Genomic DNA, 25,923 nt, shown 5'->3' on the forward strand with positions numbered 1-25,923 from the left:
ATTTAAAAACTCATAAAGACAAAAAACAGCTATGTCAGTATGTGACAGGAGAATATTTTTACCTTAAATGTGATCTTCCCCAATCCCCTCAAGGAACATGTTACCACAATTTTGGGGGAAAAATTAAAGGCCAGTTGGGAGCATTCCATTTCTTAACCTGTCTGGCATGGAGTTTAGAAGAAAAGGGGGGAGGGGCTGTTGTTAAACTAAGATACAATTGAATTATAAGCAAAAAATGACATCACATAATTACTGATATATAATTTTCTTATTTATTAGTGTGAGATGTTTAATTCTTAAATAAAAAAAACAACACGCACACAAAACAAGCCACTAAACAGATTCTTTCATGCATGGTCTTTCCTACCTCACAGGATTCCCCTGCATGAATTTTAGAGGCGTTCCCTTGCTCAGGGTTGGCATATGCTTTTCAATTTTCACTGTCCAGAGCCATATTTACAGAGAGGTGGACAGATGTCGTAGATGGTAGGCTGTGCAACCCTCACCTGATTAAAACTTCAGTTCCTTGGTTTTCTAGGGCTTTGCGTAAATGCCAATAAATTTGAGAGTTAACCCAACTGTGCCTCTTAACCTTTGTTCCCAAAGGTGAAGGGCAGGATTTTTAATCAAGTAGCAATTTATCTTTAATTAGGAAAACATAATTAAGTATTATCATCTAATTGCAATTACTGGTTGGAGAAAGTCACATTTGGCAAGTAGTGACCCATGCTGGATTACCGTTCTCCTATTACCGAATTTAGCCTCTGCATCTGTATTTGGCAGGCAGCCAATAAAAATGCAAAGGTGATCCCCACGCATCCCTGCAGTCCAGCTCTCAAAGTCACCGGCTCTGCTGCTCTGTAAGAAACCAAGAGGCCCATCTAGGCTACACCTGCTTCCTGCTCAGACATCAAGTATAGATCAAAATAACTGTATATAAAAAAACCCCACATGACGTAGATTAGAGAACTGTTCCACACTTCATTTCTGGTACAGTTAAAAACAGTTTAATGTCTCAAGGCACCACTATGGTTGAACATCAGATACACAGGTAATCAGCTAATCTTCTACTACGCTGTAAAGTCGGTAAATAGCTTGTGCAGTTGTGAAAAGCGATCTCTAGAGGGTTGTTGGATATATAGTAGGCACGTGTATCATAATACAAATAGAAAACAATGAGTCCTAGAAAAAGCATGTTGAGCACCGTTGTGGCATTGTTTGTATTTCTCTACCTAACACTAAGTAAACCTTACATTTACAAAAGGAAAGACTAACTCTTTGAAGTTGCACTCGGGGCTGCTGCTGGGCTGGCTCCGAGTGAGGGACTAGTCCGTAGGCGTGCTTTTAGGGGTGGCTGGAGCAGGGTCAGCTCCCGCCGCGCCACCAGGCTCGTGCAGGTGCGAGCTCAAGTTCTCCGACGTTAGGTGGGAAGCCTTGAAGACAATCTCGTTGAGGTCAGACCTGATGCAAACCAAAGAAGGGTCATTCAGAGGGTCTTCCACGGAGGCCTGGGTGTTTTCCCGAGTGATTCCCATGTCCTTGCTGTGTTCCGACGGGGATTTTCTTTTCATGCGGGTGTAGGTTTTGTCTTGATTCTCCATGCCTTGCTCATTTTTCAGAAAGCGTCCAAAGAACCAAATGAAGAACCCAAACCACACGAAAGCGATCAAACTTGGCACAAAAGCCATGCACTTGACATCAAGGCTAGCCCCTGTGAACCTGCTGTGTAGGAACATGTCTCCCTCAACATAGGTCTTATTTGTTTGAGGGTTGGTGTGGTTGGACCTCCATTCCCAGGAGAGCTTGGTTCTGTTCAAATCCTTTAAACTTTCTGAGTCTTTCACTGTATATATCTTCTGCCCTGGGCCGATATACTGCCCATATTCATGAGGCTTATAAAAGATCTGGTTCTTCCACATATTAAGATCCAAAATCAAGACGAGAAAGATAATTCCATAGTTAAACCATTTACCTGTATTAAAAAAAATACTGTGTATCAGCCAAAGACCCATAAAACTGCAATAGGGTTTACTCCAATAAAAAGGAACCAATGGTATAATAGTATAAATCGTTAATGTTTTAGACCTGTTAACAATTCATTTTTTGAGAGCGCTATGCTGCTATTAAGTGAAAATTGGCAAAGGAATTTCCTAAATGGAATCTAGGCATATGAAAACGTAACTGTACATCCCACGGCCAGTAATTTATGGTATCTGCATTAACCAGATTAAGTCTCCTTGTTTTATAGGCTCCATAGCTATATTCAAATGTGGGCCCATGTAGGTTATTCTCTAGAACATTTCAATTAATGTTTAAAAACAAAGTTCTAATGAAATTCTCAGAAAAGTCCAACATATAATTCAACATCTCTTAGAGTTTTATAATAATGTCTGGGCAAGACATAAATCATTTTGCAGTGCAAGCTCAGCAGTATATCAATTGAATTCACATTGCTGTTTGCAGGTGACCTGTTGATTAAACCATTAGTGGATGTGATTCAGATCAATAATCCTTGAGCATTCACTTCAAGACCAAAAATAATTGAATCAAATCCTCATCAAATAGAATACATTTGTCAGACATATAAATATAACCAAACCTAATGAGCTGTTTTAGAAGACAGGATTTAGAGAGATCGTAACTACTATGATGTTGTGGTAGTATTTTAAAATTTTATATAAATAAGATATTCTTAAGAGTTATATTATCTAGTGCTATCTTCACATCTACACATGGAAAATGTGAAAAAAAAAAGTGAAGGAATAATACATTCCATTACAATTTTTATTATAATCATTTATTCCAAGTTTTACAGCATCAAGCTTTTCACAATAGAATAGTAATACCCACCTCATAGATTTGCTGTAGCAAATTAGGTGACATATGTAGCAGGTTCGAGAAGCTTTAGTTATAATTATGGTATGTATCATGTCAAAATTATTTTATTTTGTATTTGAAGATAGCAGGATTGAATATTATTAAGTTACTGCTTCACATGATTATAGAACTCTTGGGACAGAAGAGAGATAAGATCTTGGGCAAACTTACTAAACCAAGAATGATAAAAATATATTTTGCAATATGTACTCTCACAGAAGATATAGCTACATAAAAAGAAAACTTTGTGAAGGGTTTAGGAAAGTACTTTATCATCAGCATTACATTTTCAAGTTCTGATTATAGGCGAGGTTGAAGGGTTTTAATCCTGTCTCTGTTTAAATTCTCTAAACCCCAATTTCTTTGCATGCAGAAAATAATAGTACTTATTAAAGCTGTTAGCATTTTTCATGAGATTATTAAATGCTAAGCACAGTGCCTGGCATAATAGGTATTCAGTAATTGTGACTATTATGATCATCAAGGCCTTGCCTAAGCCGTAATAATGTCTTCATTTGCATGGGAAAGTACAACTTTTTCTCTATGAAGAGAGTTTATGTAAACTGCACGAAGGGATGCTGTAACTCTGCCTGTTTTGAAATTATTCAGCTACACGGGGTTTGTAATATTTATAGTGGAAGCTCTTGCCCGAATGATTTATTTTGCACACCTAAACTAGAAAGTAAGTTGGAACACTGGAAATGTTTCAAGATATGTTAAGACATTTATAACATCTGGCACTGTGACGTTCACACCACTCCTGCCCTCCTGGATCTTCAGAACTAAAACTGATCCTCACTCAGAATCAACCAGAAAACAAATCAAGAAAGCTAAAGCCAGGAAAATGCCACCAAGTACAAATGTGAGCATCATTACCGCACATTTACTAAGCTCATAACAGACCCTGTGTAGGACACCTTAGGAAATGCTGAAAACATACGTTTCTGCCTTCCAGGGAGGAACCCATCATCTTGTTGGGGAAACAGGACAGAGACCGCAACAGATAAATAAAAATAAGAGGCCACATCTGAGAGATGCCCAATGAGTGATAAAACCATAAATGCTGAAGATGTTGAGAAAATGAAATAAATACTGAGGGCTAACTTCTGTAGAAAGGATTTTGAAGGCAGTAGTAATTCATGTGGTCCTTGAAAGAAAAGTAGGCCAGAGAGCAGTTCAGAAAATTTTGCATTTCTTTTAGTTTGTTTTTATTATGCCACAGACAGAACAGCATACGGAAGAAGATCAGGTGATGCGGCAAAAGGAGGCGCGGAGGAGAGAGGAGACAAAGAATGAAGACTGTTTCTAGAAAGGAAAGGCAGGAGATGCTTGAGCGACAGGTGAAGTGAAAAAGGTCAGAGATTTTCCACCCAGCGCTCAGGAGGCACCGGCGTGTAGCTCCCAGGCCAGAGAGCAAGCGGAGAGAGGCGCTGCCAGCGGGTGCTCCTGGGCTGGGCTTTAACTTACTCCCCTGCTGCGCACTTCATGCTGCACAGCCAGGCTGAACAGTGAGGGCAGGGCCTTGAACCTGGACGGACCGTCACCTTCCTGACTGACAAAGGGCCCTTGGAGAGACTCTGTTCCCTCTCTAGGTTATTTTGATAAACTCATGAGCAGGGTGATCCTCCATCAAGGGGTCCCTGTTTCTATGGTGACAGGAGGTGAGAAACTAAAAATAAGCAGCAGCGCAGGGAGAAGAAAGGGAGGCCCATGGGGCCTGGGGAAGGGTGCTCTTCCAGCGGGGAAACGATGCTCGGTGAACGTGCATAGACAAAGGGAAAACAAAAACATCCAGAGAATGAAAATGGAACTACGTGCACTGATCACACAAAGAAGAAACCCTGAAGATAAAAGGAGCTTTTTTTTCTACCTTAAAATTATTTCTCTGCCATCTAAGATGAATGGTGCTGGGTCAGTTTGACCATTAAAGTTTGACACTAAAGAATCACTGTACGTTATTTCTCATGTGAGCTGGAGTCTGAATATTTAGATGGGATGGAGGGGAAGCACATTAAAAATGCAATGCTTGGCATCAGTTAATGGATATCATCACCCTGCCCTAACACATCTTTACCTATTTGAGAGAGGGAGGACCCTCGTGACAAAAACTGCAGGCTGGAAATCAGCAGATGGAGATTTCATTCTAACACTGAACCCGAATAATACAGCCTTGGGTAACCTGTTTAGCCCCTCCTGACCTCAATAATTTTATTTTCAAATTGAGGACACTGAACTACATGCCTTCCAGTTCTATGATTTTTTTCTTCTTCCCCCAAATCCTTCTACTTACTAGCTCTGTGAATTCATTTTTTTATGCTGTGAAATGGGGAATAATTCCAGTGTAACTGCAACAAAGGATTATTGTGAAGATAAAATGAGAAGTTATATTTGAAGTTCTCTGAAATATATTGTTTGCCAAAAATGTAGGGTAGTATTATTTTACAATTTCTTTACTCCTTCAATCCAGTGACTATAGGATCCTGGTGACAGAGTAGAAGGAGGGAAGAGTATGTAAGGGTTTGTTACAAAGATCTATCTTAAAGGTGGTCAGTTTGGATAAAACAGAAAGAATTACTGTGCACTGACATTATTGGGTAGATACCACCAGACCAGTTATCTAAGGGGACCCAGTGTGTAGCTATATGGAAATACGCTTTATGAGTCAGCATATTTAACATGCTAAAACTCTGCAGTAATTAGTAATTTTTCTACAGGTTGCTGTAGTATGGCTCCTGAGAAAATATCTTGTATATATACAAATATTGAGGCTAAAGGACACGAGACAGTTCCTCCACCCCCAACCCAGCAAAAAGGCCACTGGCGATGAGAAAGTGCAGAGGGCAGAGACGAGACTGAGGCAGAATCCCTACTGACATCATATTCCCTTATTTTATTCTATGACTGTATCATTGTCCTTCCCTACACTGTCATAACCATTCAGCCAAAACTTAAAGCTACTGAAAATTTAGAAGAAATGGCTCTTGTTACTTTTTGTTTGTTTCCAGACCACTTGACATAACTTCTGGTCCATTTATCCATTTGTACAAAGAAAGAATGTTCATTTCTCTATCATGCATCCCTACATTTTCCCACACAGGGTTTTGTTACCTTGGTAATGCTTTCTCCTCTTTAAAAAAAAAAATTCCTTTTGCCCTATGAGATGAGATGTAGCAAACCAGCAGGCAAAACCAGGTGGGACAACTCAACCTTGGTGTTCTCATCTATAAGGTGAGGGGATTGAGCTATATAATCCTATGGTTTCTTCCCAGCCCTGATAGCCTCTTTGATGAGTCTGTGAAATAAACATTGACTAAACAATAATGTTTTATGATGGGCCAGGAAATCTCACCATTAGAGCAAAAAGATGGAATATACCATTTCCAGATGGAGAAAGCTTTCCTTAAAAAAAAAAAAAAAAAAAGATTGTATATTCTGAGAAAGACTGCTTACCATAAAAAATACATTTGATTCCCTGAAATAACCCACATGGAAAGGATATAAGGCTCAAAAAGGGAAAGAATAGAAAGTGCGTCTATTTCATTTTCCCAAGAGTGTTGTTGTGAATGTACAATCAACCATAACAAAAGGGTTTGGTATTTCAGCATTAATCATATGAGAGATATTGCATTTCCCCCTGTTGTTCCAACGACATAGCATAATGTAAGTCAGCAAGGAGGTAGGGTAAAAATCCATACATTATTTCTATTAATCTCCATGTTGAAATATCTCACTGTCTCCTTTAATGAGAAATCACGGCATGGTGTTGGTAGGATTACCTCCTTCTTGTATTTTGTGCTTTTAATGAATCTTACTGATTGTCAAAAAATGATATTATAATGATAATTTTATCTTTTTACTTTGTGGGAGTCTATAGAATCTTGTGATAGTTAGTTTTAAAAGGATTCTTCATTAAGTATCACCCTCACTTACAATAAGAAATGACAACAATTTGGAGGAAAGTGTTATCTTTTTAACTAACAAAAATGCCTATAAAGTGCTGATATTTTCACCATATAACTTTCAGGAATCAAATATGCAATCAAAATATTAAAAAACATCTTTTACTCAGTAGTTTCTAGTTAGCATTGTGCTTGGGTTGTGCTGTGGGCACCTCTCCACCAGGTGGATGCCTCCACTGGGCCAGACTCTGGCCTCCAGAGCAAATCCATGACATAGTCATGCTCCACAAAGCCATATAGGATCCAGCATGGGATAGCAAGAAATCCTGGCCTTGAAGATGAGTTTGGGATAATTAAAGAAATAACAGTTTTCTGTAACAGGCTTCTTGGCCATATTCAACATCCTCATTCCAGACAAGAGCAGTGAAAACAGGGCTCACTGAGTGAGCATCTCTGTAAGTCCCTCCCTAGGAAATTTATGAATATCTAGAAACCACACTAAGTGCTTGGGCCACAAGGAGGCCATTTAGTAACTTGAAGATATTTACTAAATAATTTATGAATTAATAAGAGTTATCTGAGTTAGTAAAGTATCTTCTTAAGACTTAAAAGCAAATGAATACAGCTTCTCAGAGTGCCTCTCTTGTCTTTTCACTGTTGCTTCTTAAGTGAGAGACTATTCCTTTAGGACATAATCCAAGACGACAAAGAGAGGCAGACACTTGTGATGATAAAAGAGAAAGAAGAGGCCATTGCACTGAAGATTTTTGAGATTGGGAACTATGTCATGTTCATTTTTGTATTTCCTAGATCGTAGCTTGGGTTTAGGCACATATTAACTCAGAAAATGTGTTAACAAAAATACAATGAGTAAAGTTCCATCCTTCTAATCAAATACATATGTCACAATGATCTGGCAAATGCCGGGACATTGCTAAAATCTAATATAATCTGGAAAACCGAGAAAAATAAAATATTCATGTATCAAAGATTGATTAATTACATCAATTTCTTCCTCTGAGTGTGAAGACAGTTTCCAAGAAGCATGTGAGTTTTATAACGAAAATCCTCATTTAGGCATAAATGAGGACAGGACACCTCAGTATGGGCGGGGCGGACCAGCTCGGGGGCAGCAAGGACTCACAGGCTATGGGAATCACAGCCTGGAAGAAGATGAGTTTTGGACAAATAAAATGAATTGCTGCTTTAGGTAGAGGTAAACATTGTTAATTCTTAGAGCTGTATAAATGTGTTGATAATGGAAATTGCTTCAGGAAAGGTTTAGAAAAAATTCACAACTGAGAGAATAGCAAGAGGTCCTTGTGTTCTCTGGATAAGTTCATGATCTTGGGGGACCGTCATGGTGAACAGAACACATCACATTTCCCTATAACAAGTCCCTCGCTAATTTTGTCAGACAGAATATTCTGCCTGATTGACCACTGGCCTGCCCTCCCTAGCACTTCCCATGATCTGACTGACACAGGAGAGCTCTTTAAAAAACAATCTCTGGGAACTCATTTGCCACAAATCTCGCACCTTTGGAAATAAAACGAAGGGGTTTTATTCATTATTTCCCACACTCTCGCTATTGTACAGCACCTGTGCCCTCACGCTGTGCAGGGAGCTGGAGTGGAGCACAGACACCACAGAGGCCTGTTTACTTCCACATTTTCCATTTTTGCCCAAAGGGTTCCTGTGGGCACCATCGTGCCAACAGTGTGAATGCTCTCCTCGCAGAGGCACAGGCCTTCCTTCTGGCCTTTCCCCCAGCCCCCTCCTAATTTACTCAGATGATGGCCACCAATGGGACACTTCCTTTGTCTGGCTGGGATGACAGATGGCAGAGCTTCCACCGGGATTGGCATTAATAGGACTCAGAGGAGCTTCCGAGATTGAATTGAGAGGCCATTCCTCTCCCGCCTCCAGGGACTGAGTACATTGCATTTTGAATCTATCTCTGCACTCACCTTATAGGTAAAAGGAAAGAGGGCAGAGGAGAGAATTATACAGCTGCATTTAGCATTTACTTTGGCTTGTGCTAAAAGCACCAATGTGATCTAATCACTAACCATTTATCCCCATTGTTACCGAAGTCAAAATTCCCAGGAAAAAAATTTTCGCACACCCTTAGATAGGGATGATATACACACTGGAGCAAACCATCTGTCAAGGGGGATCCAGAGGAGCTAAACAGATGCAACAACTCAAGTTATTTCTGACATACATAAAGAAAACTAGCTTGGAATCAGGATTAAAAAAATACTCAAATCCTGAGGCTTTGAAAATGTCAATGGGAATCCACCAGTGTCAGAAAACCCTCTCCATCCGGAGCATTTCACTGGGAGAGTTTTTTCCATTCTCAGCATCCTCCTTGAGCACTCAGAGCAGTAACAGTAGAGCACTCAGAATACTGGATAAATAGATTCTTTCTTGGCTGCCTAATGTGTTGTTGTTTTTTTAAATTAAATAAAAGACACAAACTCTGAATGGATAAATGGAAAAACTTTAGCTAAAGACAGTGAGGGTCTGAGTGCTTGCTACAGGGCAGTGTTTTAAGTGCCTTGTACATGTTAATTAATTTAATTCTCACAGCAACCAAAGGGTAAGTACCAGTACTGTCTCAATTTGACAGATGAGAAAACTAAGTCTCTAAGAGATTAAGGAGCCTGACAAGGGCCATGCCACCTGCCAGTAGCAGAGCTGGAGTCTATCCACCAAACTTCTACATTTCATTGCCTCAGCAGGCGCCGAATGCCTTTTGTAGATCACAGAACAGTGATGGCTGAGGCCAGGATAGAGCCATTCTTGACTGTTAGAGAGCCCTAGCAGTCCTTGTCCAGCCACTTCTAGTGCAGAACAAGCACAGCAGAGAAAGCAAGACACAGAGCCATGTGAGGTCCATAGGGTCCTTTCCTACCCTGGCTCCAGTTTCTTCTGTGGTCCCCAGACCTTTCCCATCATGGTCTGCTGTGGGGCCTCCTCTACTGGCCCCAGCCCTAAAATTCCAGCTCCTGGAAGGCCGCTCTCATGTGCCTTTCTCACTGGCCACCCCATTGCTATTGAACTTGCATTCTGACCCTTGGCGTTTGTTTCAAGAGTTGCAGATATAGAGCAATTAAAGCTAAGATGACGAAATGTATCCATTAACCTTTCTGGAGTGCCCACATGTCTACTTTTGTCGCAACACCCTCAGCTTTGGCTCCAAAATCATCTGAGGCCCTGAGGAATAGATAGTGCTGTTGGTGCCCATCCTGGACTTTAGTGGCATGCAGACTGCCTGCCTGGTGAACCTGCGCAGCCTGGCCTGCCAGACCAGCAACTTCTCAGGCGTCGGGGCGGAGGAGGAAGACCTGGGAGGCCTGGGTCTGGGACCCGGAGTCATGGAATCAGCCTGTCCAGAGAGGCCCCAGTCATTTCCATTCACTCCTGTAATGTCAGCACTATAGCAGCTTTTCTTTGTAAATAAAGCCTGAACATTAAAAAAAAAAAAGCTGAGATGAGAGGAATGCTGACTATAGAAAATGTCAGCAGCAGTGTTCCTCAAAGTGCGGTCCCCTGGAAAGCTGCGTGAGCGTCCCTGGTGGTGCCTGAGGGAATGGCCGATTCCAGGCTCCACCGCGCACTTCAGGCATCCGGCTCTGGGTGTGCGGCTGCCAGATGTTTTTATTTTTAAAAGTTCTCCAGGTGATTCTCATACACACTGAAGTTTGATAACCATTGATGGATATAGAGGATTTTATGCTTAACCATCCCAGTGGTGATACAGTATTTGCTTATCAAGAAAAGTATCGCCATCTCCATACAAAAGGAAGCAGCACTTGGAGAAGCTGATCAAGTTGGCATCTGCAGTGCACTTGGAAATTCCTGGGCTACTAACTATGAAGCCTATTAAAATACAACACAGAACACTGTGTTTTGGAAATTTAACTTAGGTTTGCCCAGAAACACTCATTTTCCAAAGTCAGATAGGGGAAAAGGCCTTTCACGGGAGCTTAGGTGGAACTCCAGAGAGGCCTCAGCAGCCTCTCAGCCAATCAGTGGAACAAAGACAGTAACAACAGAAACAAAGGGGAGAAGTTATGACTCTCTTAGCTGCCAAATCTATCACCGTTTTCCTATAAAATGTCATCATGGGTGGATCTGGGAAGACACAGGATCATCTTATCACAGATTGAATTTAAATTGTTTTTGGTGAATCCCTTCACCGCCAAGCCCACAGGCATGCTATTTTATTTTTAATTTAAACTGCAGAATCCTCAAAAGCCTCCCAGCAGGTTCAGACATGCTTGGCCTGACTCAGGGAGAGGGTCTGACCTCAACTGTGGCTTCTCAATCAGACGGAGAAGTTCCCAAAGATCAGCATCATCCAGGGAAGCTTTTCAAATGTCCCATTCCCTGGCTTTTGCCCAGACCCCCTGGGTGGGAACCGTTCGGAATGGGGCTCGAAAATCTGTATATTTATAAAGTTCCCCAGGTAATATAATAATCAGCATAATTTGGCAAACACAGCACAAAAGCCTTAATTACAACATATCTCCACCTCCTGGCAGACTTATTAACATGCAGTCTCCATTAAGTTTTTACAAAGTAATACTTTGGTGGGACACAGGTTTAAGTTCAAAGATATACAGAAGTCTCCACCTTGAAGTGAATGACTGAAACTTCAGGAGGCCCCCTATACACACGGTCCCCTCCCAAGGCCTTCAGTATAATTCTCAGTTGTACTTTTGTATTCATGTTTTTATTTATTTATTTATTTTTTAATCCTCACATGAGGATACTTTTTCCATTGCTTTTCAGAGACAGAGGGGGAAAGGAAGGGAAGAAGGGAAGAAGGGAGGGGGAGGGGGAGGGAGGGAGAGAGAGAGAGAGAGAAACAGAAACATCGATGTGTCTCGCATCACACGAGCCCCGACTGGGCAGGGATCAAGCCTGCAACAGAGGTATGTGCCCTTGACTGGAATCAAACCCTGGACCTTTCAGTCCACAGGCGGACACTCTAACCATTGGGCGAAAGCAACTAGGGCTGTATTCATGTTTTTAAACAGAACATTCCAAATTGTGTAAGCTTTGAGTGCCACAAAACTTGAACCTGCCCCTGTCTATAAATGACAGCATATCTGACAAAGCCATGCAAAATAGTCCCGAATTCAATACTTTTAACAGCTTGATTTTTTTCCCCCAATCAATGATTTCTCTGAATCTGCCCCCCTACTTTTAAACCTGATACTTGGCACTCCAGCAATATAATTTTGACAGGGATTCTGATATTCAGTCAGAGGCAATATTAGTGCCATGATGGCCTGGGACAAGAGCTGATAGCGAGAACAGATGGTCCCGGCAAAAGTCCACCCAAAGGGATAAGATGGTGCCATGTGTGCGATGGCTATTTTAGGAGTCGGGAGGGTAGCATGCTGCAGAGATTAAGCGGGGACTCTGAAACCACACTATGTGACCTGAACTCAAACTGATTGATTTACCCGGTGAATTTAATAGATGGGTCTCATTCATTCTGAATAGGAAAAGCAACCTGCTGCATCTTCCCTATTCATGAGCTCATGCTCCAATTTAGGAAGGTCGCCTCATGCTCAAAGCAAAACACAGCCTTCAAGTTGAGAAGCAAAGGTCTTTCGCAGGGCTCAGATGTTCACATTTCCTGTGTTCAGACTATTTTTATCAGCAGAACAGACGGCACTGGAAGCACAGATTTCCTCAGCAGTTTTTACTATAGCAGGTGTGGGATCCTCGGCCATTGTCCTTAAAACGAGCTCACATTGGCGACCTGCATTTGAACAGCTTGGAAACTAATGCCATCCTTCATCTGATCACTCAGCTGTCTGCTTCTTCATATATATATATATATATATATATATATATATATATATATATATATATATATATAAGAGAGGTATAAAAGGTAACCCTTGGAAGCCTTTTTTTAGATGGGAATGACTGAGATATCATAAAAGATTATTATAATAAAATAAATCATACTGGAGATGTTCAAACACAGGACACATCTGAAAATGCAATGATCTGAGGAGCCACAAGAGAATCACTCGGGATAAACATGAGCTCTGCCACAGAAGGAGGCTCATGCTCAGTCAAATGAGACATGGCCAACTCCCTGAAGGCAAATAGTCTGATCGGAGCTCCAGGGTACCATTGTTTTGATCTCAGCCGTAAATGAAGAACAAAGCAGAGAATTCAAGTTGAAAAAATTTACTGAGCCGTATGTTGTGAAAAGGAAACCCACCAATGAACAAAACCAAGGTGGGGTGGTATAGGGAATATGGCTAATTCTAGACTACTGGTGGTACAGAATTAGCTAACTCTCCACATAAAAGATATGCCCTCCCCCTCGGATAATCCTGTGCTATAGCACTAGGTCTGACAGCAGAACTGGCTGCCCAAGTGGAGACTACATTTCCCTCTCTCCTGGACCCTAAGTGGGGCTATAAAATATGAGTGGAGCTGGCATGTTTCTTTTCCAGGCCAAAGTGGTTAAGAAACAGGTGAGCCTTCTTAATCACTTTTCCCATTCCCTTCATTCCCAACTGCCTGCTGGATGCTGGCACTGAATTTGTTAAAGCCGCCAACAGTGTAAGTCCCAGAGTGACAGCCTGGAGCCCCAGTGGACCTGGGACCACCTGCAACCACCCTGCACTGTTTGGTGATTAAGAAATAAAATTATATTTATGTATGCCTATAAAATGTTACCATTTGCTGTTTTTTATTGCAGCAGCCAGCACTGCTCTGAATAGGAGACAAATCTTGTTCAAGGTTATAACATACCTGTTATGTGAATGCGATATTCCTCCTTGAAGATCTTCTGGAAGAAAGGAATCTTGAACTGCATGTGAGGTGTATGCAACCCGGGGAGATTTACATCGACATCTCCCATGAAATGTGGGAATTCCCAGTCCTATCAGAGAAAATCAACATAAAAAACATATTTGTGATTTGTTTTGTACCTAAGCAGCGAAACACCCCAAAATCGACTTTTTGTAAGCACTTATTTTAAAATCATTTCGATGCAGCCAGCTGTTGGATGTATTGGTTTCATTCCGTGATGGTTATTTTATGTACATTAGGTAGGGGCATACATTCAGAATCAACATTAAGTCATAACTTACATCCTCAGCTTTTCTCTGTAATGTGGTAATAAGAAACCAGTATGGAATGGATTTGCATCTATATATGTTTATCTTTTTCTTCTGGAGAACTGATTTTAAGTTTTTATAGGAAGGAAGCAAGCCATATTTTATAAATATGGGGTAATTCTGTTTCACTACTTTAAAAATATAGAAACCCAATAATAGCATGTTTTATGGAAGAAGATACAGTAAAAAGAATCTGATTCACTTAACCAAATTCTTCAGTTTCCACTGAGGGACTTTTATTAATCATCTCTGCCAGCAACTATACGAGATGGAAAAAGGCCAAAGACTCCTGTCCTGCTCTCTTCCAGGTTAGCATCAATTGTTGAACCAAACAATGAAGGGCTTGACATGTGAGCATAAGAGACAGTGAGTTAATTCCCAAATTGTCCTTAGTTATTTCCTTGTTGTGAAGGCAAAACCAGGTGGATGACCTTCCCTTCCACAAGGAGGGGAAGGGGTGCAAATCAGGGTATTTTCAGGTGTCTCGCCTGCTCTTGGTTTTTGGATAGAGGCATCAAATTAAAGCTCATAACTAGCATGTGAAGAAAGAATGCACCAAATATAAAGAAACATTTGAGGTGAATCCATAGGCATTAGTACCGATAATTTCACTTTTAATAATGAAATAACCATTAAATTATCAGTTCTGTAGTTAGTGAATGTTTTTAAAGAACTTGAATATGAAAAAAATAATGAACAAAATACTAATTTAAAATTTCAATCCATTATCTCATTATTAAAACGTTAAAAGTTTCTGCCCAGCTGGAGTGGCTCAGTGGTTGAGCACCGACCTAAGATCCAGGAGATCGCAGTTCGATTCCTGGTCAGGGCACATGCCTGAGCTGTGGGTCTGATCCCCAGTAGGGGGCGCACAGGGGGCAGCCAATCAATGACTCTCATCACTGATGTTTCTCTCTCTCTTTCTCCCTCTCCTTTCCTCTCTCTGAAATCAATAAAGACATTAAAAAAAAAAAAGTTAAAAATTTCCAAGACTTCTATATATGCAGCTAATAGAGGTGCAATAATAATAAACTGCCTGAACATGTTGGGCATGTCCATTCCACTCTCTTTGCCGTGAATCCTGACTAAAGGAAATCAGGCCTTGGAGAAAGAATACATGAGTGGTGGTAAACAGGAAAGCTTTCAATGACTATTAATTTCTTGATCTACGGGTCACTTCAAGCAGCTAATAAGTATACAAGAAGAAAAATAAAACGGTGCAGCAGCATCCCTTTCTATTGGTATGTATGCAAATATCTTGTTGGAATCACCTCTCCTTGTTTTTCAGACATTAGCAGCAAAGAGGCATGTAATTTGGGAAATTCAGAAAACCCAAAGCATTGGAGCTAAATGAATTTGAACATTTGGATCTAAAATATTAGTAGAAAATGGGTTGGTAATAAAACTTGTGGACTATTGCATTTTATTAAAATGCATCTGATACCACCTTGTTCTTGCTGTGTTACTGCAAAGAGAATTCAAATTGAATTTGGCCTTTTGATAACTATAACTGACATCTCCCATGAAAAATTATGCTTGGTAAATAAAGAGACTGATAACCAGAGTATCTTTCACTAGCCCTGGATAAATAACACAAAGCATTATCAGGAGGACAATTCTCTTTTTTAATTCTTGGTTTAAGAAAGATGATAATTCTTGGCAGTAATTGGGCAAATGTACTTAGTGCACCTTCTTTTTGGAAAGACATTCTTGGACTGTTCTCACTTAGCTTTTCATTCCATGAAACTCAGGCTTTTATTGGGTATGAAATTGGTTTTAGTTTGAAAGTAATCTCTAGAGATTTCTTATAGACGGGAATCAAAACTTCATTCACCAAAAGATGGTTCTTCAATTATTTCCAACCTGTACTTGGAGACAGAAAGATGAGTTAAAGAAATGGAGATTAAAGAGAAGAGAAATTCTTGCTGTTTATCTAGATAGTGGCATTACCTTTTTTTTTTTTTTTTTTAAGGGATCAGGGCAGAGAATTTGGGGAAAAGTGTAAGAGAAGTAGCTGGTGCCATTTCATTTAAGAAATTTATAAAAGGATTAATAAAAAAGAGACGATACATAAATTTTCTTAGATTTGCCCCAATTACATTATTTTTTAGAATCACCACATTTTGTTCTTCAACTCTTTTCCTTAGTCTGCTCTCTGCCTCCACTCTCTCCCTGTTACTCTGGCTTTTGTCCTTCAGTTTCCACTCTGCGTATTCTCCACACTCATCACTGAATCGGTGTAGATCTGGCCTTGCCCGACAGAGTGGAATGTTAGTAACAGTAACTGCTACCATCTGCAGGAGGCCTTGGGCTCATCTTAATGGAGGATGGGTCTCTGAGGCCGGCTCTGACCCAGGTATTTATGTGAAGGGGGCAGAAAGCGGGGGGCGGACAGTGTTCAGAATCTCCCTCAGTTTCAGGCTCTGCACCCGTAAGTTAGGGTTAGATATCCCAACCGCACAGGCCTCCCGGGAGGCTGAGCGAAAGCGTGGGCAGCACAGCGCCTTGCTGGAGACCGAGGGAGGGGGCACGGAAACGGCCCACACGCGCGCTGGCTTCCCAGCCGGGTTCCAAGGTCAGGCCTGTGCCGAGAGTGAGGCAGGGGGACCCACGGGTCTGCTTTCAGGATGACACAGGAGGTTGCTTGAAGGTCCCGGTGGAAAGGATGGCGGCATCTTTCCTTCCTGCCTCATCCACGGCACAGCACTGGCCGCCCGAGGCCCCTGGCCGGGCCTTGGTCCGATCGGAGTTGTCCCAGAGGCACAGGGGAGGCCGTAAGGAAGGGTGCCTTCTCTCAGAGAGACACGGGCGGGGGCCCCATGGGGAGGAGGGCCCAACAGGAGAAAACTGGTTTCTGGTGCAATATGGGTCACACTGTGGCGACCTCCAGAAATCACTGCGGGGGACTTTAATGGTCGGGAGGGAGGCACCGCTGCTATGTACATAGTAGCCAGCAAGCTAGCAACATGTGAAGCGAAAGGCTCAGGAAATCTGGATATTTGGGTATAAATTATTGACCACTTGCAATGCTCTAGCATCATCCTAGACAATGTATGCATATTTATACTTATATACAAAATGATCCTGAAAGCTTGCTATTAACCCATTTTATAGATAAGAAAGTTTACCTGAGAGGTTAAGTTGTCACAATGTGGAAAAGCCCAGCCTGAAGGATACATACTTTCTGCTAGTCCATGCTCTTTAACCGTGAAGAGTGACTGCACTTCCTGTGTTTTAGTTGGAACTGAGGTTATTTTTACCTGCTATACCTGGTTCTAGTGGAGAATGCTGATGGCAGCCATGCCTGCTTGTCTCTCACTGAGAGCCAGTTCTAGGGACTTTAAACTACTTTCCTCCCCACCCCACCCCAAGAGGGCTCTCATTTTTATCTGATCCTACCTTGAATAAGATTAACTGTAATTCTTTCTCCACTAAGCAACTGTCCCAGAAATAGCTGGCCTTTTATCCAACTGATGAGGGAAATTTGACTAACGGGTGATTGATAGCAAATACTGAGATTCTCTTGGTAGCATAACTATGGATGTACAGCCAGTTTCCTACACAAATTGCATATAAGTGTTATAGAGCCCTGGCTTTCTTTCCTTCCACATAAATGTGAAATATGTATTTTGAACACAAGATGAAAATGCTGAATTAAGAGAATGACGAGGCAAGATGTGATTGCGTATTACAATATATTCATTTATTTCGTTCTTCAAGAAATGTTACCAGTATTTAGTAATTCAGAGCTTCATCACTACTTTCTGATATTAAGCCTAACAATAACTGCAGAGATCTGACACAACTGTGGTTCAGTGATGGAAAAATTTAGGCCTACTGTACCACACATGCCATTCCAGCCAGTTCTCATCAGTTCATGGTGATGAACAGACTTACAACTTTGTATCTCACTTCATCTATGAGAAACCATCCATTTCCATTCAGATGGGCATATTTCCCATGTAAAAATAAATGAGCAGTGTCATGGCATATATCTAATCTTATTTTTTATTACTATGGTTTACCATGCCTATAGCAATAAAAATCACATTTGAACACTGATGTCCAAATTAGAATTGGATGTGTAATTTGTACTGATATGTCCAAACGTGATTCTGTCCAAATGTAGCCCTATTATTTATGAACCATATTTGGATAGAATTTCAGGACAATGTTAAGTATACAGGCAAGATGGTCTCAGGATATACTGGATTCATCATTTCCCCACGTTTTCTCGTTGAGAGGCACGCCTTAGGGCAGAAAAAGAGAACTTGGTACTATGCAGAGGAGCTCAAGCTTGAAACCAACACTGTTTTGAATTCCCCAACTGGCATTCAATTCCCCAAAGCAAGTGAAGAGACCTCATTTCTATTCAGAGAACTGTGAGAGGGTAAAAATGTAACAACACTGATTACTCTGTCCTGTAAAACTAAAGCCATTGTATCAGAACACAAGTTTTATTTTTGGGGTCAAGGATTGGCCACCTGGTTTTGAGGAAATTATGAGCTAGGTTAAATTAGATTTTACTGAAAAGTACTGATCGCCATTCAGAGGAGAACTGATAATGGATTCTTAAATGTTAGTAAAAAAATACCCAACATTTTTCAGTGTAATACTTTGTATATCCACAATTTAAAGGCATTGGATTATTAAGCTTTAAATGATTTCAAAAGCCTCTTTACAGATGTATTTCTTTCTCTGTTATTCTCTATTCCTCCTGAATTTAGATCCATGAATATCAGAACATCATTCCACCAAAAATTTCCCCAGTTTATAAAGTGTCCTTAGCTTTTCTATGCTTAGCAGTGTCCTAGCAACAGGATTTTAGACGACAGTGAACAAGGGTGGCCTGAAGAATTATACTCTTGCTTTGGGTGATATTTTTCTTTCTTATTAAGAATCTCAAGTGCCTGATATCTTTCAGCAATCCTATGTTTCTTCTAATTGGCAAAGTTGCTGAGGGATCCCTTGGCTGAATAAATCTTGGAAACTTCTACATAGAGTAGATTTTGCTTATATGTTTGCTTACTGTCTGTCTTTCCCATTGCAATGTAAGCTCTTGAGAGCTTACAGATTTTTCTCCTGTTTGTTCACTGCTGTATCCCCCACACCTGAAATAATGCTCGGCATACAGTAAGAGCTCAAATATTTGTTTAATTAATGAGTGAAGCTCTCTCAAAGTTAAAGATATACAACAACCCCTTTTTCGTTTCATGTAAAAGGAAAGTCAGGATGGATTTAGGTAAACAGAGATAACATAATAAATACTTGTTTCTGTAAATAATATTACACCAACCCGAGACTCTTTATTATGAAAAAAAGTTGTTTATCTTCCCTATAAATTAGGTATACTGGAATCACAGAGTAGCCCAAAGATTAAGCCATTTGCCAAAGATCAGAGAGAAAAGGAGATAGCGGATAATTAGAGAAAGAAAATGGAGGCAAAATGCAAAGATTGTGAAATGAGGCAGTTAATGTTTGGGGAATTAGTTAAAATGTGTGTTGGGATGATTCTAGAAACCCTTTTGGTGACCACATAAATGCAAAGGAGCTCACGAGACATGTCCAACCAAGTCAGAGAACAAGGAAAGAGCATGTAAACCAACGTGATTTTAAAAAGGTGGGGAAGTCACTGCCCACAGTGGATGACCCTGGACTCAGGCTGTGAAGGCCAAGTGGAACATCAGAGATAGCCCGCAGCAAGTGTGGAGAAACAGCACGAGGGTCATTCTCAGATGTCCTTTGACAAATGCCCTTTCCTTAGATGTTGTTCTCTCATTTTCTCCTAATACTCACTATTGGTTTTTTTTCCTCAAGGGCAAATGAATTCTATAATCTCTTGGAGTTTTCTCTCAGGAGGCATATATGCTATTTAAAAGATTAAAAACCTTTGGGGGGAAATCTTGGCTTTCTGGTTGAAGTAGGCTTTTGTCAGCAAGCTGTAGAGATGGCAGATCACATTTATCACTAAAACAAATCCAAGTCGAAGCGTAAATTTTTACTTAAAATGTTTAAAGAACCTGACTCTGTCCTGTGTTTTGTTTATTCTGAGATACCGATGAACTTCCAAAATTGTTGTTGCTCAAACAATCTAATTTATCCTAAAGGCCTATTGTGTAATGCTACTTAATGTAGTTTCTTTATCAGTAATTTTTTGTACTAGCAAAGGCCAATATGAATTTGCCTGGCTAATTCTGAAGCCAACATTCATCATTGAAATACAATAATGCCTATAAAAAAAAAAAAAAAAGCAAATAAGTCAATCCCAGAGTAGATTTGAAAAGTAAATGTAGTTTGTTACTTTTAAGAGACTTTACCACGAGGCTCTGTCAAGAGAGCAGTGGGTTTCTTAAAACAAGGTTTATTATATCGAGACAGCTTGAGAGCATTATTCCTTCACACACCGAGGTGGAAGAGCATCTGATAAATGCACGGGCCTCCTTTACAGATGTCCTGTCCCAGCAGACTGATGTGATAAAGAACAAAATAAAAGTCCGTCTTGTAAGACTTTACAACTAATAGAAATGCATCAGGTGGCATCTGGAATAATGGGAAATCAATACCCCTCACCAGGGCAATCGCATCGCCAGTCCACAAGGAAAGAGTGCTTGACATCTTAGAGGATTCTGTGGGGGCCGGGCAGAGACAAGGAGACAAACTGCTGGCTGTGACCAGTGGCTGGTAACTAACGCTGGGGTCAAGACTAAAGAGATGCATTGTTATAACTCAATAATAGGCCCTTTCCAATAAAGTCTTCTATTGGCCATCAAACAACAACTTGACCTACTTTTCACTTCTTAAGAAGAATGAATATTAACTATGTAATAAATTGGTATATTTTTTCCTTAAATAAGGACTCCTAACAACTCATCTTTGCTAATAATGGAAGAGTAAAATATAGTAGAAAGACGTTATTGGGCAACACAGTGTCATGCTATTCCTCCGGCGCTGGCTGCCATTCAGGAGCACACAGCCCTTGCTTGTGCTGTGCTTTATTGTACTCACACGTTTGGTACAAAATGCCACTGCTCCAGTATCTGTTCTGGCTCTCTGCATGCTGCTAGTAATGGCCACATTCAATTGTCTGAATGACTAATTTCTTCTATGGGCTATACAGGAAAATTAATTGCATGCTGTCAAAAGAGTATATATCGTCCTTGGTAAAATTTTTATTTAATATCGAGGTCATTTCTCTGTGGAAAATAATAGTGGAGATCAGTGAGTAAATGTGATTCGATATAAAAATATTCACTTCACAAACAACAGAAGAGTTTGAAGTTGCTCTAAATATCAGATGGGTGATTAAGGTGAATGATCTCTAGTGTTTTATGCAATGGGTTCATTTCTATATTTATAAATTTTTGTCAGGAATGTCTCATACATTCTAGCTGGGAGACAGACGAGTCAATCAGCAAAGAGTAATATAATATGACGTCCAATAAAGATAAATGCTGTGAAGGAATTCAAGTGGGGTAAGGGGATGGAGAGTAGTGGTTGGTGTGAAAGAGCAAGCCCTGCAAATCCCTGGAGGAGCAGATCAGCCAGAAGGAGATGCCACTGCAAAGGTCCTGAGGAGAAAATGAGATGGGCGTGCCCAAGAAACAGCAAGGTCAGAATGAGTAGAGGAATTCAGAGAGGTTATACGAGAGTGGTAGGCTGGCTGTAGGGAAAATACAGACTAGTCACACCATCACAGTAGATTAGGTGGGAGATGTGGTGGTTTAACAAGGGTGGTCAGGTGTTCAGATCAAGATGTATTTTGAAAGTGTCACCACCTAAAGTTCTAAATTTACTCTAGCAATCGGTCCATGATAGCAGTATTTACTGAGATGGGGGAGACTGGGAACCAATACACTTGTGGAAGATAGAAAAGTGGGTCGGAAATCCAGAGATCTACTCAGAGCATAGTATTAGACATCAAGCGGAGGTGTTGGGCATGCAGTTGGGAAGCTTAGGGAGAGGGCAAGCCTGGAGATATAGATGTGGAGCCACCATGGCACCTGTTGACCGAAAGCATAGAACTGGATAAAATCCCCTAGAATAGGAGTATAGAAAACCAAGAAAAGAGGGCCAGGGATCGAGCACTGTGGCAGTCCAACATTTAGAAGCTAGAAGAGGAGACGCTAGTAAGGAAAACTGAAAAGGAATGGCACACATTACAAGGACAGTAGAAAGTACATCTTAGAAGCCAGATAACAAAAGTAGTTCTGGAAGGAAGGAGTGGTCAACTATGTTGAATGCAGATGAAAGTTTGAGTGAGAAGATTGAAAATTAACCATAGGATTTGGTAATATCAGGGCTGTTGAGCTTGATAAGACCTCTGAGCTCCAGAGGAAGCTAATATTGGGGACAAAAGCCTGATTGCAGTGCATTCAAGAGAAAATAGGAGGTGAGAAGTAGAGGAAATACATACAGAACTCTTATGAGTTTTCTGATAATGGAAACAGGGTAGAGTCAGTTACCAGAGAGAGTATAATTCTGTTAATTTCAAATACATTTATTAGTGTAAAAGAAATTCAATTTTGGTAGAATAGGGGTTTCTGACACTTGAGGTCCCAGTTTTATCTTTTCAGTAGCTTCTGCAGTGACTGATGTGAAGCAGGTGTGCACCGGTGTCGATAGACTGGCTGTGCACGTACAGCTGGCATCTATTCTGACTGGGCGATGTCCATTCTGACTGGTATCTCTGCTCTACCAGTAGTTAAATATTCTGACCATCACTTTTTTTTTTCAAACTTGTTTTCTTCTCTTTTTGTTATTATTCCTTTTTAAAAAATTTCTCTTTATTGTTGAAAATATTACAGATGTCCCTTTTCCCCCACTGACCCCCCCCCCCCAGGCCTTCACCACACTATCCTCTATGTCTATGGGCTATGCATATATGCATATAAGTTCTCTGGTTAATCTCTCCCCACCCCCAACTCCCCCCTTGAGATCCCTCAGTCTGTTCCATGCTTCTGCGTCTCCGGATCTATTTTGTTCATCATTTTATTTTGTTCATCAGATTCCACATATGAGTGAAACCATGTGATACTTGTCTTTCTCTGACTGGCTTATTTCCTTGAACATAATACTCTCCGGGTCCCTCCATGCTGTCTCAAAGGGTAAGAGACTATCACTCTTGTGAAGTCAAGATGACTGTTTTTCTGTAAACAAAACAAAACAACCCTGGGCTAAGTTCAGTGTGTCTTGAATGCAGCAGGCTTTTAGATATAATAGGCTGGATCCTTGCTGCTCTGTATCCTGTGTTGTTTCCTTCTGTTTTCATCTTTCTTAGTAAGGGCTTCAGATTACGGAACAAACACCGAGTCTCTCCCTCTGACTACCATGGACCACCCAGTGATAACATGAACAGAGAGCAAAACCTTTAGAGCAATGGATCTGAACTGCCAGACATCCCATTCCTTTCTTCCATGAGCTTTAGGTCAAGAGCGTTCATCCTCTGAGCTCTAGAGAAAAATTATCAACCGTCAAGCAAGAGAGAAAAGACTTGAAACACAAGATATATAGGGGCAGGGCAGAGGGATGAAAAAAATAAAATACATTTTGTTGTTTGAGAATTATACCCTCAGTGAATTGAAAAATTTTCTGAAACTATTGTTAGTTCAGAGGTCAATGGGCAAATAAAAAGCTAAAATATATTGTTTTCCTTGTTAGGCACCTATGGGAGGGACATTCTATCACCCTCGGGTTCCTTTTGGAAAACAAGTTTACAGTCTGGAGTAAAGCCTAACAGGAGTGTTAGCAGTCACCTGTCTTTATATTGACACAATCTACTCAGAAAAGCCTGAGGTGACTACAGTGGGCTTGGTTTACAGACTCCACAATAGCACAAATGGAGTGAATGTCAAGTCTGCATTTCTTTCAGAAGTTCCCAATAACACACTCAAGTTCCCCATAGGATGGCATCGCATTGATACTCAACCAATTCAACAGTTATTCATTGTCCACTACATGCAAAGTATCTATCTTCAAAGAATATCAAATGGTATTAATAAATAACTAAGCTCTTCCTTTTACAGTTACAGGCAATGAGGGCGATTGTCTCTAACTCCTCCCGGGTCACTCAACAGATTGCTGGTAGAATGAAACTTAATCAGTAGCCCCTGACCTACATTTCACTGCATTCTTCTCATTGAGAACCCCATTTAGGACTTGCTCTGTGTCAGGCATTTGATCCACTGTAAACCACACGCAATTATCATCAGAGGCAGACTCTTCCTCATTTTATCAGGGCGTAAACCGAGGCTCAGAGAAGAGTCAAGTAGCTTGTCCAATGCTGCACAATTGGTACCAAAAGGATTTGACGCAGGTCAGTCTGTCTCCAAAGGTATTTTTATATACCACATCAAGATTTTTCGTGACTTTTTTTGACCAGGCTCTAACGTTGCAATTATCTTCCCACCTAAAAGTCAACTGTCTTGCCAATATGTGTTTCTGTTTTATGCTAACGTATCTATAATAAAAAGTTTCCTTTTAGTGGTATGTAGTAGCCCTTCTTGGAATAATATTTCTTCAGAATTAATTTGCTACCTGTAGCACATGGAGAGGGGATCTAACTTCCATTGCAAAGTGAAGGGACAGGTCTATGTCTGTGCTTATCCTGCAAGTCATTGACAAAGCCTGCAACGTACGCAGGCTGAGATGCACAGTAAACTCTAGGTGGTTTACAACCATCTGAGAACTTTACTGCCAATGCATAGATTTGACTCTAAACTTAGAATGTTTCTAGTAATGAACACTCTCTCCGAACTTCTTTGCACTTGGGTTTTCTTGCCTGAGGATATTTCTCATCACACTTGGGCCCTCTGATGGCACCCTCCTATATCACTGCATTGGAAAACAGGATGGATTTGGGGGTGAGTTAGTGCCCACTAGGAACGGCTATCAAACTTTGCAACCTCCTAAAAAGACACAACTTTTATGTTTCTTTGGAACTTGTATGATGGTAAGATTTGTGGTGCTAACATATTGTAGCTGTGTATATCATTAAAGTGATAAAATTTAATATTACGTAGGGGACTCAAAGCAGAACAGAAACACAAGAAAGATATGTATTTGCATAGCAATCTAACAAACTATTTTATTTTATCTCAAGTCTTCCTTGTTCTGTATGTCAGACTACTAAGTTATTGTGTTACTGGGAGTCTCTCACTTCAAGGATTAAATCTTTTGGCTCATAATTATGATCAGTGAAAAAATGACACAATTTCCATAAACATAACATTATTCATAACTTTATTCAAAGCCTTTTGTGATATTTGATTTTAAATAGAATTATTAGTGTAACCAACATTAAAAACTATATCTGTAAAGTTATGAGGTGGATGCTCCATGTAATATGTCTGTATAATATATCAGATTTCTAATGAAATGTGTCATATTTAGAAATATTACAAATAATATCCTTGAGCATGTGTAGAAATGAAGTAAAAGTGGGCTTTGGGAGGGTGGCAAAAATTATCAGAAAATAATTGTATGCTACCTTAGGATAATATCTCATAAAAATTTTATTCATAAAATAGGTAAGCCTATGGTTCTGAAAATGGACTTTTAATGCACAGGAAAGCAATATGAAGGCAATCATAGAAACTAAACATAAAATTTTGCCTTCAAGCATTGGATTGTACTTGGTGAGTCATAGGTAAACGTGAAATTATTACATTTGCCAGTTGCCAAAGGCTTTCCTTTATGAATATCTGCAACATATATACATAAATCAATTAATATATTATTTCTCCTACATAAACCCAGGTGCATTTGATTCACTACTTCTCACTAGAGGGGAAGCTGGCAAATCAACATCATTATAAAACTGTTCAGGCGATAGACCATATTCAGAAATTTATTTCTAAAAAAGGTTCCAAATTGTTTAGAAAAATATGATTTGCCGATTGCTCCCCACCCCCACTCCCAACTCAGAGATATTGGAACATTAAATATTGTGTTTCCATTTTAAATAATAAATCCATTCTTAACCA

The 25,923-nt window shown here is 40.3% G+C and overlaps 1 protein-coding gene across 2 annotated transcripts in view; it reads right to left on the reverse strand.

Annotated features, from left to right (window-relative positions):
- Positions 1-257: 257 nt before the first annotated feature.
- The window catches only part of TMEM117 (transmembrane protein 117), a 388,807-nt gene continuing 363,141 nt past the window's right edge, over positions 258-25,923 (reverse strand). For both annotated transcript variants that reach the window (XM_087813934.1, XM_016201158.2), the window contains 2 exons: positions 13,575-13,704; positions 258-1,972 (listed from right to left, as the gene is read on the reverse strand). In XM_087813934.1, coding sequence (XP_087670060.1) covers positions 1,326-1,972; positions 13,575-13,704 — 777 coding nt within the window. In that variant the 3' untranslated portion in view covers positions 258-1,325. The remainder of the gene's footprint in view (positions 1,973-13,574; positions 13,705-25,923) is intronic.

The sequence above is a fragment of the Miniopterus natalensis genome, chromosome 2, assembly GCF_054644295.1.
Source record: "Miniopterus natalensis isolate mMinNat1 chromosome 2, mMinNat1.hap1, whole genome shotgun sequence".
Lineage (NCBI taxonomy): Eukaryota > Metazoa > Chordata > Mammalia > Chiroptera > Miniopteridae > Miniopterus > Miniopterus natalensis.